The 14,621-nt window shown below is 43.9% G+C and overlaps 1 protein-coding gene across 2 annotated transcripts in view; it reads right to left on the bottom strand.

The window, feature by feature from the left end:
* Positions 1 to 548: 548 nt before the first annotated feature.
* Positions 549 to 14,621, bottom strand: part of LOC143039069 (uncharacterized) — a 37,720-nt gene continuing 23,647 nt past the window's right edge. The window contains exons 3-5 of one of the 2 annotated variants that reach the window (XM_076208925.1): positions 13,446 to 13,568; positions 8,472 to 9,752; positions 549 to 7,791 (exon numbers count right to left, since the gene is read on the bottom strand). In XM_076208925.1, coding sequence (XP_076065040.1) covers positions 7,747 to 7,791; positions 8,472 to 9,752; positions 13,446 to 13,568 — 1,449 coding nt within the window. In that variant the 3' untranslated portion in view covers positions 549 to 7,746. The other variant, XM_076208927.1, reaches the window with a different exon arrangement.

Here is a 14,621-nt window from a genome sequence, read left to right as displayed (position 1 = left end):
CTTTCCCTTGTGTTTGACACGACGATCCATAGTTGGAGTTTCTATTCTCGTGCGGAATGCAATCCGTGATTAATGTAACTGTTGCACGGACCGTTAGCGACCAAGGAGACAGTTTTAACATTTCCGTTACATGCAGTGTAATTCTTGTTTGTCTTGGGGCTAATGTCTCTGCTTGATTGATGTTTAGCTCAGTATTTGAGAATAATGTGCTACCTTTTTTAACCATAGATGTACTCCCAGAATGTCTAAATAAAAATCCCAAAACGTCTAGGATAGATTAGGTAGATATTTTGAGACATGTAACAGTGATCTTAGACATGCAATAGACGTTTTGAGCATGAATAGGTCTGATAAAGTATACTATTCAGACTATATGTTCTCAGTATCCGTACCATTATAATATTACTTATTAAAACTTTTTAAGGATGAAGGCCAGAATTGATAGTTGTTCTCCATTCCCATAAAAACCAACACTGTTTTCTGTAATTTTTTGAGGGAGTTTATGTTCTTAGAATGTTATCCCCGAAGGAAAAAATGAAATGCAAGGCAACATGTGGTTAACTTGTATGTGTTCATTACAGTACCATGCTTTACATAGCCACCATAGTCTGCAAAAGTACAGGAGGCTTGAAATGTCCCGCTACTTGGTGACAAAGGCAATATTATTGTCATATATAAGCGCCATCAATGTAAACTGTCCTGACACAGCCACGAATCTTATACGTTATACTAGGAGTGGAACTTGACTACATTGTCCACGTTTGAGACGTGCAACCATGTCGAAGAGTTTGGGGAAGAGTACAAAGTCAACTAAAAGACCCCACAGACAGGCAATCCTGAGTGGCAGTCACTATGACTGAGCAATCATTTTGATCGTGTATGGGCTACAGGATTGCTTGAACGATGAAAAAAAGAAAATTTCTAAAGCATTTCCGGAAGCTTTTCATCAGACATGACGTCATAACGCCTTGTGTGAAATCTCGCTCGAGCTGCCCAGGCGGGAATTATTGGAAAATCGTGATTTTTTTTTATTGTGATCGATTTTTAAGGGATTGCCAGGAATCGGAGGTGGAAAAATGTAAAAAAGTGCAAATTGTGTGTGTTATGAAGACATTGTGGGTAAGATGGCGTCCAGTCACAGAAATAGGGTCACCTTTTGATAAATTATTTTCTTGTTCGTTTCTTCTTTGGCTCCTCCGTATCCAGAGCAGGAATTATTGTTGTACGTGCAGTGTCACCCATGATCTTGTTCAGTCTTCTTACCCTCAGTACAATAATTGTACAATCAGAATGATTGCCAATCAAGACTGTCCATCTGCGGACACGCCCAGCTAGTTATTATTATCTGGGAACTTTGAATCACTTGACAAGAACTAGTTTTACTGAGGGTGTTGGTCCTTAGACACAGATACTAGTACAGTAATTGTTTATATTCGTTTAGTACAAATACCAAGGGTGCTGAGGTCGTGAACCTCACAGCTCCTTTCTAATCGTGTGACTTGATACAGTCACCGTTTAACATCGAGGTAGGTAAGTAGGTAGTAGGAGTGTCGCATTTTCTCTTTGATCAATTGGTGCTTCACGTAGTTCACTAAAAAATCACAACAACCTGTGAAGAGTTGTATGGCACGGCTTTTGGGTACAATAACCGTTGCCCAGATTTAGAAACTCTTGTACAGCCGCTGGATGAAGCACGTGCAGTTCTATAGGGAACAACAGGCACGTCTGCAGCTGTGAGAAGTCTTCTGCAAATTGATCCAACTCAGCTGCCGACTTGATTCTTGAGCATTGATGTAAGGGATGCTGATTGCTATGACGTCATGTCGTGCGTAGTCTCTCAACGTTCCTGATGTCAGAGGCCTGGGCATTTGTCTTCAGCGTTTACTATGGTTTTAGTATTTAAATAATATTCATGCTTTTATTTTATTGGTCGTCCTGTCTTACCTTTCATATCAATATATTTACGGGGTATGCACAGTGAATATGTGACTGTGCGTCGTAGCCTGTTTCATAAAGCAGCACTGGGATGTAAACCCAACGGTCAATCGTTTTGATTTATTCTGAGGGAAACGACGAACATCAAAGACATGGTCCGACTCTGCGCACAACGAGGACCCATGGTGATGTTCTGGTGAGGCCTGGTTGATCAATGTTTACACAAGACTGCTCGCATTAAAGTTGGGGTATCGATGTAGCCAAGAAAATAGTTGTGGCCTTCCTCTAATGTAGCTGTTGTCAGTTGTTCTGATAAAAGTGGAGGCAGAAAGAGGTAACCCTCTCCACAAAGAAAGAAAAAATTGTAATGCATTTTTTGTGACTGGACAAACCCGCCTGTGACCATAGGGCGCGCACGCACACACACACACACACACACACACACACACACACACGCACGCACGCACGCACGCACACAAACACAAAAATGCGCGCACACAATATACTCGTATCATTCTCAACGACAGACTTACGTGGCTGCAAGTGGAAATAATTCTTTGTTGCTGTACATTTCGAAAACATAAAATAACCCGTGAGTGCAAGAATAACTACAACACCTAATAAAGAAGAAGGTCGGAACCAATTTCCTGGCGGCGGATCATAGGGAAGTGAATAGTCGGACCATATGTCTATGATTTCGACCCGTAGTCGTTTTCTCAACGCCTTTGGATCACTCGGCATCTGAAGTTTCGTCATCGTAGCGATGGTACGGTGGTTAGGTCGTCGTGCATATGACGATGTAAGAGGAGCCCGCGTCAAGGGGCGATCGATAGCAAACAACTGGAGGTGAGAACCCAGGTCACGCATTTAACCCAGATGTAACTCGGGTTGCGTGATGTCACACTTTTCATTATTCATCCGGTAAAATATGGGAGAGCTTCGTAACCTAGAATTTGAAATGTAGCCCGACTCATTAAGAATGATTCACAGTTCTTAGTTGATCGCTATTTGTCGGGTTTTAAGTTTCCATGTGGTACCAGCTTGTGAAGTATTGATCGAGAGGTAATCCGCATCTGGGAACGTTTTTTGGCTCCTCTTTTATATTACATGTGACATGTATCCTGTATTGGTGTCCCAGTTTCTGTCTAGCTGCATTTGTTGGTATCGAATTAAATCTAGCTTTTCTGGTCCCGGGAATAAAGCTTAAATAAATCTACTCGCTGGATTTCTTATGCGTTCTTTTGTTTGTTTCTTCGCCACTTTAGTATAATTTGCAAACATGCACTATCTGGATAATTGTCTAACCCTTCTGTTAATAAAAATATCGGCGTTAGCATTGATCCATGTGACACCTTGTTTTCTTCACTGTAATTACTTCCTCCTAGTAGGCATTATCATACGATTTCCTTTCGATGGGTCATTCTTTCTATACAACATTTTACTCCAAACTTCCTTTAATTCTTAGATTACACTGCTGTCTCTCAAGTGGTATTGTGTTCAAAGCTTCTTTGAAGTATAAGAGGTTTTCTAAAATTAATTTTTCTCTGTTCTGTTTTCTCTGTTACTCTGTTCAGGTTTGTCAACGCATAACGGCAATTTCTTGTGGCTGAGGGTAGTCATCTGTTTTGGACTGGTCATTCTTGTCCTGACTTGCTGATGTAGAGACGAAATCTCATCCAACCCCGGTTTACACTAGGAGCTGCGAGTATCCTCACAACTGTGAATGAGGATTGCGGATGAAAAATCCACACACACATAAACACACACACACACACACGGCCTGTTGGTGTTTCGGCCTCACACGTGAGAGAGGGGAAATCGCGCCCCGCTCACGGCGTGAAGTCTTTCCACTATTGCAGGCCGTTACTGTCTCCGTAGTGTAAAAGAATGGTCGTGTAGTGTATATAGGTCGGTCAGTACGTATTCCTTGTTCTCAATCAGGAAGATAATAGCTGAAGATCACGAGTCCAGCACTTGAACCAAGACTGGTGAATCACGCACGCGTGCACATACACACAAACACATTGGTGTATGTATGGATACTAGCTATTCTTCCATGGAGAATAGGAGGCTAGGATCATTCTCATTGCTACAATGACTGCAAGCAATGCTTGTAAAATGGTTACTTTTGGGTAGTCACGGACATAGACTCCTCACTCCACCGGTTCGGGATCAAAAGGAAATTGACGCGGCGTCGGGGACTCGAACTCGGGCCTCCCGTGTTTGGTCCATCACAATTAAGCTTACATTGCACCTCGGTGTGTATGAATGTGATTACGCATGACAACATTTTTCGTACATGTATTCAAAAACCGTATGACGTTACCCCGCAACTTTTGGCAACGGCCAAACCTTCGTAAATGTTTTATTTTAGGCGCGAGACTTTACCCGGTAATGTAGTCGTATGTCACCACGAGGTCCAAGATCCTACTGGCGAAGTGCTCTCTTGAGACCTGAGGGACATCGGGAACAATATCTCCTCTTAATCCTCTTGGCACTGGGTGGCACTTATTCTGCCTGCCGCCTGGCTATTTTATTCAGCTATGTCTGATCCCTTCGGCAGCGGGAGTCCTTGACGAGGAGTGAGTACTTGCGAATGATGTCTTCTGTAACGCGAAGTCGCTCGCTGACACATCAAAGAGGGAACTCTTCCCTCCATCAATTGTTCACCCAAGCTTACAGCGACTAAGTTCCACGTCGGTGCCAGTATACGCTTATGTTGTGCGGTGTATAAATGTACAAAATATCATACAGACTATTCGACTTCAAACCTACGTATTCTACTGGTCCCCCCTGGTCCGGTCCGGCTGGCCCACGGGGGTCGCCGGAGGAGCAGGGTCAAGGGGGGACACTCTCAAGGCAACTGCTGCTGTACAACAACAAAAGCTATCTCCTCCTCCGGGCGGTCGCTGGAGGAGGACCACCGAGGATGGTTGGTTGGCTGGTGACCTGACCTCGCCTTTGCCTCGACTTCGGTGACTCCCGCTCGAGCCGCCCCCCTCCCTCCCCCCCCTGCATATCGATGGGCTGCTGCTGAGGACTCTGATCAGCTGCTGCAGGGGTTCTGCAGCGGTTCTTTATGTTCTTGCTGCTGTAGCACTTCCGTCAGACGCACAGCTGTCAAGAGTTGAGGACTTTGTGTGTAAATGGGGCATGAGATGGTGAGGGTCGTGGGAAAGCACGTGGAGACAAGTGTGAGAGAAAAGTGCAAGCGGAGATGGCGAGGGGAGAAGAATCAATGAGAAGAAGACCTTCCCCAGCAAGCAGCCCTCGGAGACGATGCGTCGAGCAGCAAAGGCATATCCGAATATACAGGAGACTCCGTCTTGCTCTCTCGCTTCCCAAAACAAGATGAAGAAGATGTGTCAGAGAGGCTGCGGTGCGAGATGGATGACCCCGAATTCAAAAATGTGTAATACAAGGTACAGCATGGGTGTGACAAACCCCGTTAAAGATGTATATCATACGGTACAGTACGAGAATAACAACACACATTCCAGTTGTGTATTATAAGGTACAATATATACGAGTCTTGACAACCGTAATTCATGTTGTAAGGTACAGTATGGGTATGACATTCCCCATCCGAAGTTCGTGGCGGGGCACAAGAGGTGACAAATGACGCCGCCTTCCCTCCCACCCTTACAAACAGTGGAACAGAATATATAGGAAACTCTACTGTACATGAAGGAGAATGGGATGGGAAAGGAGAGGGTGAGGATGTATGTGGCCCCTTTGTGAGGAGCTATACTTCAAGGAAAGGATCAGTGGGTTTGTTTCTTTCGCGTTCACAAGCGAGGTGACGGTCGCTTCACACTCCAGCCGCCCCTCAGGTACTGTTCATCCTAGGCGCCCTCTGTTAGATCAAAGCCCCCAGAAAAGCAAAGGGCGACCGGTTTTCTAGGTATTTCGGGTTCTTGATTTGTTGCTCGGGAAATCGACGACGTAGATCACTTGAGGCGTGGGAGACTTGTGGGGGTTTGCGAGAAGTCGTTGGGTTCCGCGATTTGATGGAGTCAATGTATCGCATGGAAGCAAATTAATCTTTTGGAAACTAAAGCTCCACAAGAAGGGAGGTCAGCTCATGTCCTGTGTTCGAGCAGATTAAAATATTATCGCAGATCCACATCTGTCCATACGTTTTTCTCTCTCTACTAATGTTAGATCTCTGCACTAAATATGTTTATGGGTAAGTCTTCACAAGTGTTTGTTCGCTAAGCGACGATATGACGTCACGTCGGTTGTGTTTGTATGTGCCTCCACGGAATATGCAACGCATTTCACTCAGACTGCATTTATCAATATTGATAGCGATTGAAAGTACCTGTCGGAATTTCAATCTTAAATGACCAGCAGGTATTACTTCGGATACCAACATCTTCGCTTGACTAGATCGGCACCACGTGCATCCTTTCTCATTTTATACTTGGAGTGAGCTGAACTTCCTCTGTGTGGATCTATGCAAGTAACATACAGCAATGATGGTGTCTGCGAATCTTGGGGACTCGGAGGAATACACAAGTCGGGGAGGATCTACGGAATCCGATTGTCATGAGGGTTCTGGGGTCCCATGTTGTGTGTGGTGAGGTGAACATTCAGCATGATTGATGATATATGGGGAATCGGAGTAGTTAACGAACTGGAGGGTGTCGGTGAGATTTTCGGGTCATTGGGAGTTAGTTGGTTCTCAACAGTATGGTGTAGATTTATCGAGTCGTTGGAAATCAAAGGATCTGTTGATGGTGGCAAACTAGAAGAGCCCGTAATACATATGTATTCTGTGGAGTGCATGATTTATTTATTTATTTTGCTTTTATTTGTCTGTATGCGTATTAGATCGGGCGGGCTTGTGTATTGCTGAATCAATGAAGTCCACAGGTAGAAGGAAATTATTACGATTCCAACCAAAACCGAGTGACGTCCATGGTGGAGCAGAGAATCAATGAGATGTTCACAAGTCGAAGAGTATCCTTGCGAGTAAAAAAAATCGTATTGATTCGAGAGTCGTGGCGATGTAGTGGACTCCTCTGTCAGAAATCCAGGCGTGGGAAGAAATTCTGTTTAAATGAATCCTGTGTTGAAAACAACCCATGAGATGAATAATTTGGTTGTTAGAGCTGACAGTGATGGCTGTGGTTGGGTAACCTCCTTTCCCTCCCCTTCTCTCCTCCCTCCCTGTCCCCCTTCCCTCCTCCCTGGAGCGCGTGTGGCCTGGGGCGCCCGGAGTAGGTCCCAGGGCGCGTAACCTATAATAAAGGTCAAAGAGAGCTAGAGCCCTCAAAAGGGAGAGAGAGTTGGTCCGGGACCGACGCCACTCGCCCGTGACGTCATAGCGGCGTCTCCAGAAGAACGCGAACTCTTCAGTGACAGCACGCGGACCTCGACGACGGATCCTTCGGTGATGTTGATGTGAAGTTCGAGGCAGATGACTGTGTGAAGTCAGGATGTAACCAAGTGATGCTGTTGGTCATGAACCCCAGATACAGGCACCGGGTAGTCAGTGCATGACGGGAAATAAGGCTTGAGTAGTGATGATCCTGTGGTACATGCCATGTGGACTGTCATGAACGCCGATACCATACCAAACACGCACAAGAACAGTCACGACAGGAAAGAGGTGCAGGGAGGAAGGTAAGGTGGGAGGGAGGGAGGGAGGGAGGGAAGGAAGAGTGGGATGGTAGGTGACAAGATGGAACTATTACTCATCAGTGTATCTTAAATGAGGATACCAGTCTACCCTCTGAGCGATGCGACGCTGGTGCTTGGGCGAAGGTGGGTGGCCTCGCTGTCTCTGCCCCCTAAGAACACGCCTTACCAGTTGTCCAAAAAGTCAAAGCCCGTCTTCGGAATTTGGCTCTGGAAGGAGACGTAAGCATGAGTTAGCATCTATGTGTGTGTGTGTGTGTGTGTAGGGAGGGGCGTACTTGGAATGTGTGGTACGGTTTAGAAAGCTACTCTTGGGGGATTAAAGTTAGCAGCTCGTTGGAATCTTAACGTAAGCGGTAGGGTTTATTTCTGTTGGGTTACAAGGCATATGTGTCGGGATTTCGAAATGTAGATGTCGAACGCACACCCGCAAGAAAATGCTACTCCAAGGATCTCCGAATTGAAGTATGTGTCCTCCTAAGGGTACGTTTGAGGGTTTACATAGTCTACGCCTTCACCCTTACTCCCTCCATCCATCAAGAACCTAGCAAACAAGAGAAAGGATGTTATTTAGATGCCTGTTACTTTGGGAATATTTCCTTTCAATAACACTTTAACACTGTAAATCATTATAAGTCTAGTGTGCGAAACTCATCCTCTCGTGGGAAAATGTATAGATTTTTGTGTAACCGGGGATCATCGCGGACTGCGAATGATCCCACTGGGGAGACGTCTAATTTAGATCTGGGATCTTTGTGTTAGTCTTTTGTGCGTGATCAAGACTTTTCCACAACGGTTTGCTTTGGCCGACAGACATATGACTCAGTGTAAATGCTTATAAATACAGTATATACATATATAGTGAAAATCTACATAGTTGAAATCCTTACCGATCCAGTGGAGAGGTCCACTGAAGGAAGCTCGTCCGAGTCTGAGCTCACCCAACGTCGATCCTCGATCTTCTTCTCCGCCGGAGAGGAGTCTTTTTCCTTCAGACACTTCTGTTTCTTATCTCCCTCGTTCGTGTGACCATCCTTGTCCTGAAGAATCTGCTTGGGCGAGGTGGGTGAAGTCTTACTGGTCGTGGGAATCGGTGGGGCGGGAGAAGTGGGCTTGTCCGGCACCGGGGGAGCCTGCGCCTTCTTGACTGCGGCCCGGGTGGACTGGGAGGACGAAGGAGAAGCCGTCAGCCTAAAACTTGAGGTGCTCTTGGTTTCGCTGGATGACAGAGAAACACCGAGGCTGTTGTTATTATTGTTGTTGTTGTTGCTGCTGAGATCATTGGTGGAGGAAGTGGCGTTATTGCTGACGCTGTCTCTGCTGGGATTGGTGAGAGGTGGCGGAGGGCGCTCCGGTGGTGAGCGAGGTTTCTTGACGTTGGAGGCCTTTGGGGTGCTGTGCCTTGCGTAATACGGGCTCGAGTCGATGAGGTCCTCCTCGGGCAGATTACAGACATAGTTTGTCAGTGGCGCCGAGATTGACGGCGGCTCGCATTCGGACCTGCTCTTCGTGACGCCCGCCTGTGCCAACACGTGCGAGGGCCGCATTTCCGGGGCGGCACCCTCCGGCCCGGCCTCATATAGCGTGTTGGACACGGCGGTGCTATCGGCTGCTGCAGGTGCGGGGGATGCCTGGTTCCTGTTGGCGTCGGTCCGCCACGGGTTGAAGGGGAGGCAAGGCCGCGTCAGTCGCGCCACGGTGTTCCTCAGACGCGCCAGGAGGCCTTCGTGCGCGCCAGTCTTCACCAGCAAGTACTTGTTCTTGCCCGAGTCCTCAGCAGCACGAGAGAGGTCGGCGGGCATGGTAGCGGCCCTGGGCGTGGCCCGGCCTCCCAGAACCAGGTCCGGTGGGTCAGGGGGCAGCTGTTCGTCTTCCGGAAGGGAGTAGTGCCAGCGGAAGCCTGGCGGGCGGCGGTAATGCACCGATAGCGGTCGCGACGAGTACACTGCCGTCGGGCCTGGAATGAGTCGTCCTTCCCCGCCGGGCGTCGAGGGTGCCTTAGGGGCGTCGATCAAGTGAGCGGGTGGATGAAGCGGTTGGGGCTGGGGCGCGGGGTGGGGCTGGGGTTGGGTGCCCGTTGGGGTGGTGGCGGGGGAGTCCAGCGTCAGGTCCATCTGGGAGCGCGTGTGCCACGAGAAAGGCGCCGAGTGCTCATCCCGCCAGCTACAAGCCTGCCCGTGATAGAGCACAGCACGGCCATTAGAAATAGGGTGCAATATATAATATAAATTCTGTGTGTGTGTGTGATTAGATCTGTTAATCATGTTCATTATTGGAATACAGTCACATGAGTACATTGAGCACACACTAGATTTAGTGCTTATCTCTTCTATATATATATATGGTCACATTTGAAAGAAAAACTTAAATGTGTTTCCACCTATCCTGTTCTGATGTTCATGTGTACGTGTTTATTTAAGTTTCTTCTCCCTCTTCCTCTTTATCTCCCATGGGGGCGCGCGCGCGTGGCTGTGTACATGTGTGTGTATGCATGCATATGTGTGCATGTGTGTTTGCTTATATTTATCTTAATGAGTTTTACAGCCTTGAGTTATATGATAGCTTGACATGATGATATATCGTCACTATTTCCCATAAGTCAATATTAGTGTATGATTTGCTGTAAAATATCTAAAATCAGAGGCTGAATTTGACTTCTTTGCAGCTATGCAGCTGTATGTGTCCATGTGTACACAAATAAGTTCGTATGGGTGTGTGGTGATGTGTGTACATATAGATATGTATATATTCATTTGATGCATTCATTGCCTTTTTGTCGATGTGTGTGGTTTTGTATTTGCATGTACTCATTTTGGATTTTTTTATGTTTAAAATTATTACTTTCTTGAGTTCTTATATAGTCTGGGCCCCTATTACTTCGGGAGACAGCTAATTCATCTAAATATTGTTTTGTTTAAGAGGCTACACTTCACTTGACTTTTTTCTTGGCATTTGGTTTATAGATCGTGTCCTTTCATGCTCATCGTTAATGCATTTACTTTGTCTATTTTCTTTAAGAATTGCTATTTCATTACGTTTGTACAAGGGGATCATATTTCTCTTTTCTATTCTTTCTTTTGGTATCCATAACCCTATTTTCTTTACATTATTTTCTGGAAAGTCGATCCCCGTAGATTTTGCAACGTCCTTTTGGGCTCTTTCTAGTTTGTTTATCCTTTATTGGGTCTGGATTCTCGTATACCATTACCCTGTATTCTTGATCATCTCGGGTAATCCAAGTTTCCACCATGTTGAAGCTGATGTTTTTAAATGCCAGTTTTGTTAAACCATATGCATTTATTCTTCTAAACTGGTTATGGATTCGTTTAACCCAAAGGTTTTAGTCAATTATATTCCTAAATCTAAATCGTACCTCTCAAAAATTTAATTCTGCCTCTCCTGGTCTATATGCTATTAATCTTTCTGTGGATTCGCTCATCAGGAATCATATTGCATTTACCTGGTACTGGGTTCCATTTGCCAATTCAAACTCTAGTCATATAATTAGCCCAAATGTGAATATAAAGTTTTTTGATAGTTCATTTTTCTTTGCAGTTTGAAGTCTGGTGATCCTTGTGGGACTCTCCTTTCTGTCAAGAAGACTTCCGTCCAGTCCAGCAATTTGTCTCCGACTCATCCACTGTAAGTTCAGCTTCCACATTAATTTTCTGCGCACTGCTGTGCCAAATGCCTTCTCTAGGTCTAGACAGACGTAGTCCACCCATTCGTTTTCCTCTTGTAGTTTATCCATGACTTTGTACAAATGATTTCGGCGTTTAATGATGAATGATCTTTTTGTTTAGAATCCTAATTGCTCGTTTGGTGTATTTCCTATACTTTCCAACCATTTGTCTCTATTTTTTTTCCGGTATTTTGAATACTGTGCCTGTTATAGGCACTAAACTATACATGACTGTATCATCTTTATTCCCCATATAAGATGGAAGTACTTTTTCTACTGGTTTTCAAGTATTGAACAGTTGGCTTAGTTCCTTTGTATACTCAGCACCTATCCTGATACTTTGCCAGACCCTCATTTCTTTCGTTCTGTCACAACTTTTTTTTTTTTTTTTTTTTTTTTTTTTTACTCCTGACTTGGATATTTTCATGTCTCCCAGTCCCTCTGCTGTCTTGTCGTCTCCCATACCCTTTTCTTCCCTCACACCCTTTAATGTGTAAACACGAAATGGAGTTATTTGGAGCATTTTACGTTTCTATCCCAGGAATTTGTGTTTTGTCATTTTATTTTACTTTATTGTTTTTATAATCTGTGTATTCATATGTGTTTGCTTCTTTTTCCCACTTATTTTTAAGTAGCCTATCTGAAAGTCTTTGATTCTCCCTTTCGATTCTTGTGAATTGTAATATGTCTATTCTCTCTTCAACATTATCATTCTAATATATCTATTCAGTTATCTTTTAATGCCCATTACTTATCAGTTTGTTTATTTTTAATCTATTAAGATTGATCTATTTTCACTATATTTAGGATTAATTCATTATGTGATGGGTTTCCTTGACAAAAAGGTATCTATCATTTCAGTCTTTCTGCAGTTTTTGTTTTTAATTCATGTCTTTATTTCTAGTTTTGCTTTCCCCGATCAATTATTGTAAAATTTCGTCTCTTGTATTAGAGCCTTTCGTCTTATCTTATATTATTAATTATTGTTTTCCACATAATGACTGTTGAGAAAATAATTTCACAGTAATGTCTAATTGTTGTTTCCGTGTGATGTATAGTATTGGCTATATTTCTCATAAGACTTCTGGTCGATGTAGAATGAATGTCCTCTTGTTTCTTTTTCCCTTTAAATGTGGACAAAGGTTTTGAATTTATTGAATTGATTGCTGCTCCTTTTTTTATCTTTCTTCTTTGAGTCAATGTTTTTCCAATCCACCTTTTCACAGTTGAAGTCACCTGACTGATGTTACGATTGTTTGGTATCTTGTTTTCTTTTCCTATTGGCTTAGTTATGTCGTCTAATACGTTTTTTGTGTTCTCATTTGTATGGAAGTAATTAAAATGCACTTTTCTCATTGAAATTGTAATTCTTGTTATTATTACTGATGTTGCTATCATACATCATTATTATCATTACTATTACCATTGTCATTATTATTATCATTACTATTATTATTATCATTATTATCATTATTATTACATTGTTGTTGCTTTTGTTTGTTACTATTGCCGTTGACGTTGTGATTATCATCATTATTGTGTTTCATTTAAATATCTGATGTATTATAATTTTTCTTTTTTGTTCCTTAGTCCCATTCGATTTTGATGTATCAAATTGTATATTCCAGCTTGGTTTCTGTTTTACACATTTTGTGTGTATGTGTGTGTGTCTACGCGTGTGCATGTTCATTTATGTATATTCTATGTGTGTACATTTTCAGAAATGGTAGTTGGGTGGTAGTGAGGCAAAACGGCCCACCTTGTGACATACTCATGTTAAGACTATTTGTAAAATATAAATGTACAAAACAGAGCACACACACACACACACACACACACACACACACACACACACACACACACACACACACACACACACACACACACACACACACACACACACACACATGCACTGGGCAGAAACGTATCAAAGATCTGAGCAACGAAAGATCAGTTCACTTCGGGAAGAAAATCCAACGACATGACGTCACGAGGAAGCGCCCAAGACTGTCGACTGTCGAGGCATTTTTATGACTTGTGACGTCATCTCGTTTATTTTCAACAAGTAAACAGACCTCTTGTAGGTCGGAAACTCGATAACATATCAAATAGAAGAAGGATGGAGTGGGAGGTGACAGCACAAATGGAAGAGTAGTTCACGGGTATCTCTCGAAATACTTACAAATCCTCGAGCTGATAGGTTCTCGTCGCAAACGATCTTCTGTCCTGTGGGGAGCTTCAGTTTGGGGAAGTACTCGCAGTCTGGGCCTAGGCTGTCTCGGCGATCGTAGCGCCTCACTGTCGCCTGCGAGAGGAGAACCTGTTTTAAGAACGGACGAAGAAGGCAGGAGCTTCCTGCTGGAGATCGGCTAAGGGCCTCAAGGCCACGAGGAATGAGGACCTCCCGCCAGGAGGCGCGCAGCTGCGAATGATGCCGTCACCCTTGCCTTATGTGTTGGGACTTCCACGATGAGTAGTAGAAGTCACCTGTAGCTGTTGGGATTCGAACCCGGGTTCACATACTGCGAAGTTCGATAGAAATCGACCTGCCACTCGGCACAAACCATTGAACAATTTTTTTTTTACGCAAACCACAATGAAATGAATAAATAGTCATTGTATAGCAAAAGAAGGGATGCGTGTTGCACCAGTGGGTCACAACTCTTGGAGGGGAGTAGGGGAGGTTCCTTAGCTGAATAAAATCGCCTGGAGGCAGCAAAAATAAGCAATAAAATTATAAAAACAAAGCGAAGGAGCTAACGGGCGGAAAATAGTGAAACATAAAAACTAGTAACTGACTCCCCCCCTTCCCCCCCCCCCCCAAAAAAAAAAAACGCATAGTGGGGGCTGGCATGGGGCGGGTGCCAGTTCAATAATTCTGGCTGGCAACAAAGAGAATAACGACACAAGATGGCGTCATATCCCACGGGAACAGATCTGAGAACAGAACTCCCTTGACTGGCTTATGATAATAATAATATTAATGATAATGATGATAATAACAATAATAACGATAATACTAACAATGATGGGGATAATAATAATGATAATAATGATAATGAGTAATAATACTAATGATAATAGTAACAATATAATAATAATAGTAATAATAATAATAACATCAACAATACTAGTGACATAAGTAAATGAAGTAATATACAAAAATAAATATATGAACACAAAAACAATATAGGATAAAAAAAATGACAGTAGAGGTATGTTCAGTACGAACTAGGGACCGCCACGACGCGTCATATGACACGTCCGTTCGTGACAACCTACCTCCCCCTCCCCCCTCCCCACCTTTGACACAAATGCAGACTTCCAGTTCATTCCAGAAATTCACACGCGAAGCTGC

The sequence above is a fragment of the Oratosquilla oratoria genome, chromosome 2, assembly GCF_046742065.1.
Source record: "Oratosquilla oratoria isolate Oo_2021 chromosome 2, ASM4674206v1, whole genome shotgun sequence".
Lineage (NCBI taxonomy): Eukaryota > Metazoa > Arthropoda > Malacostraca > Stomatopoda > Squillidae > Oratosquilla > Oratosquilla oratoria.
The sequence above is the reverse complement of the archived record's forward strand: the minus strand, read 5'-3'. Positions and strand labels throughout refer to the sequence as shown.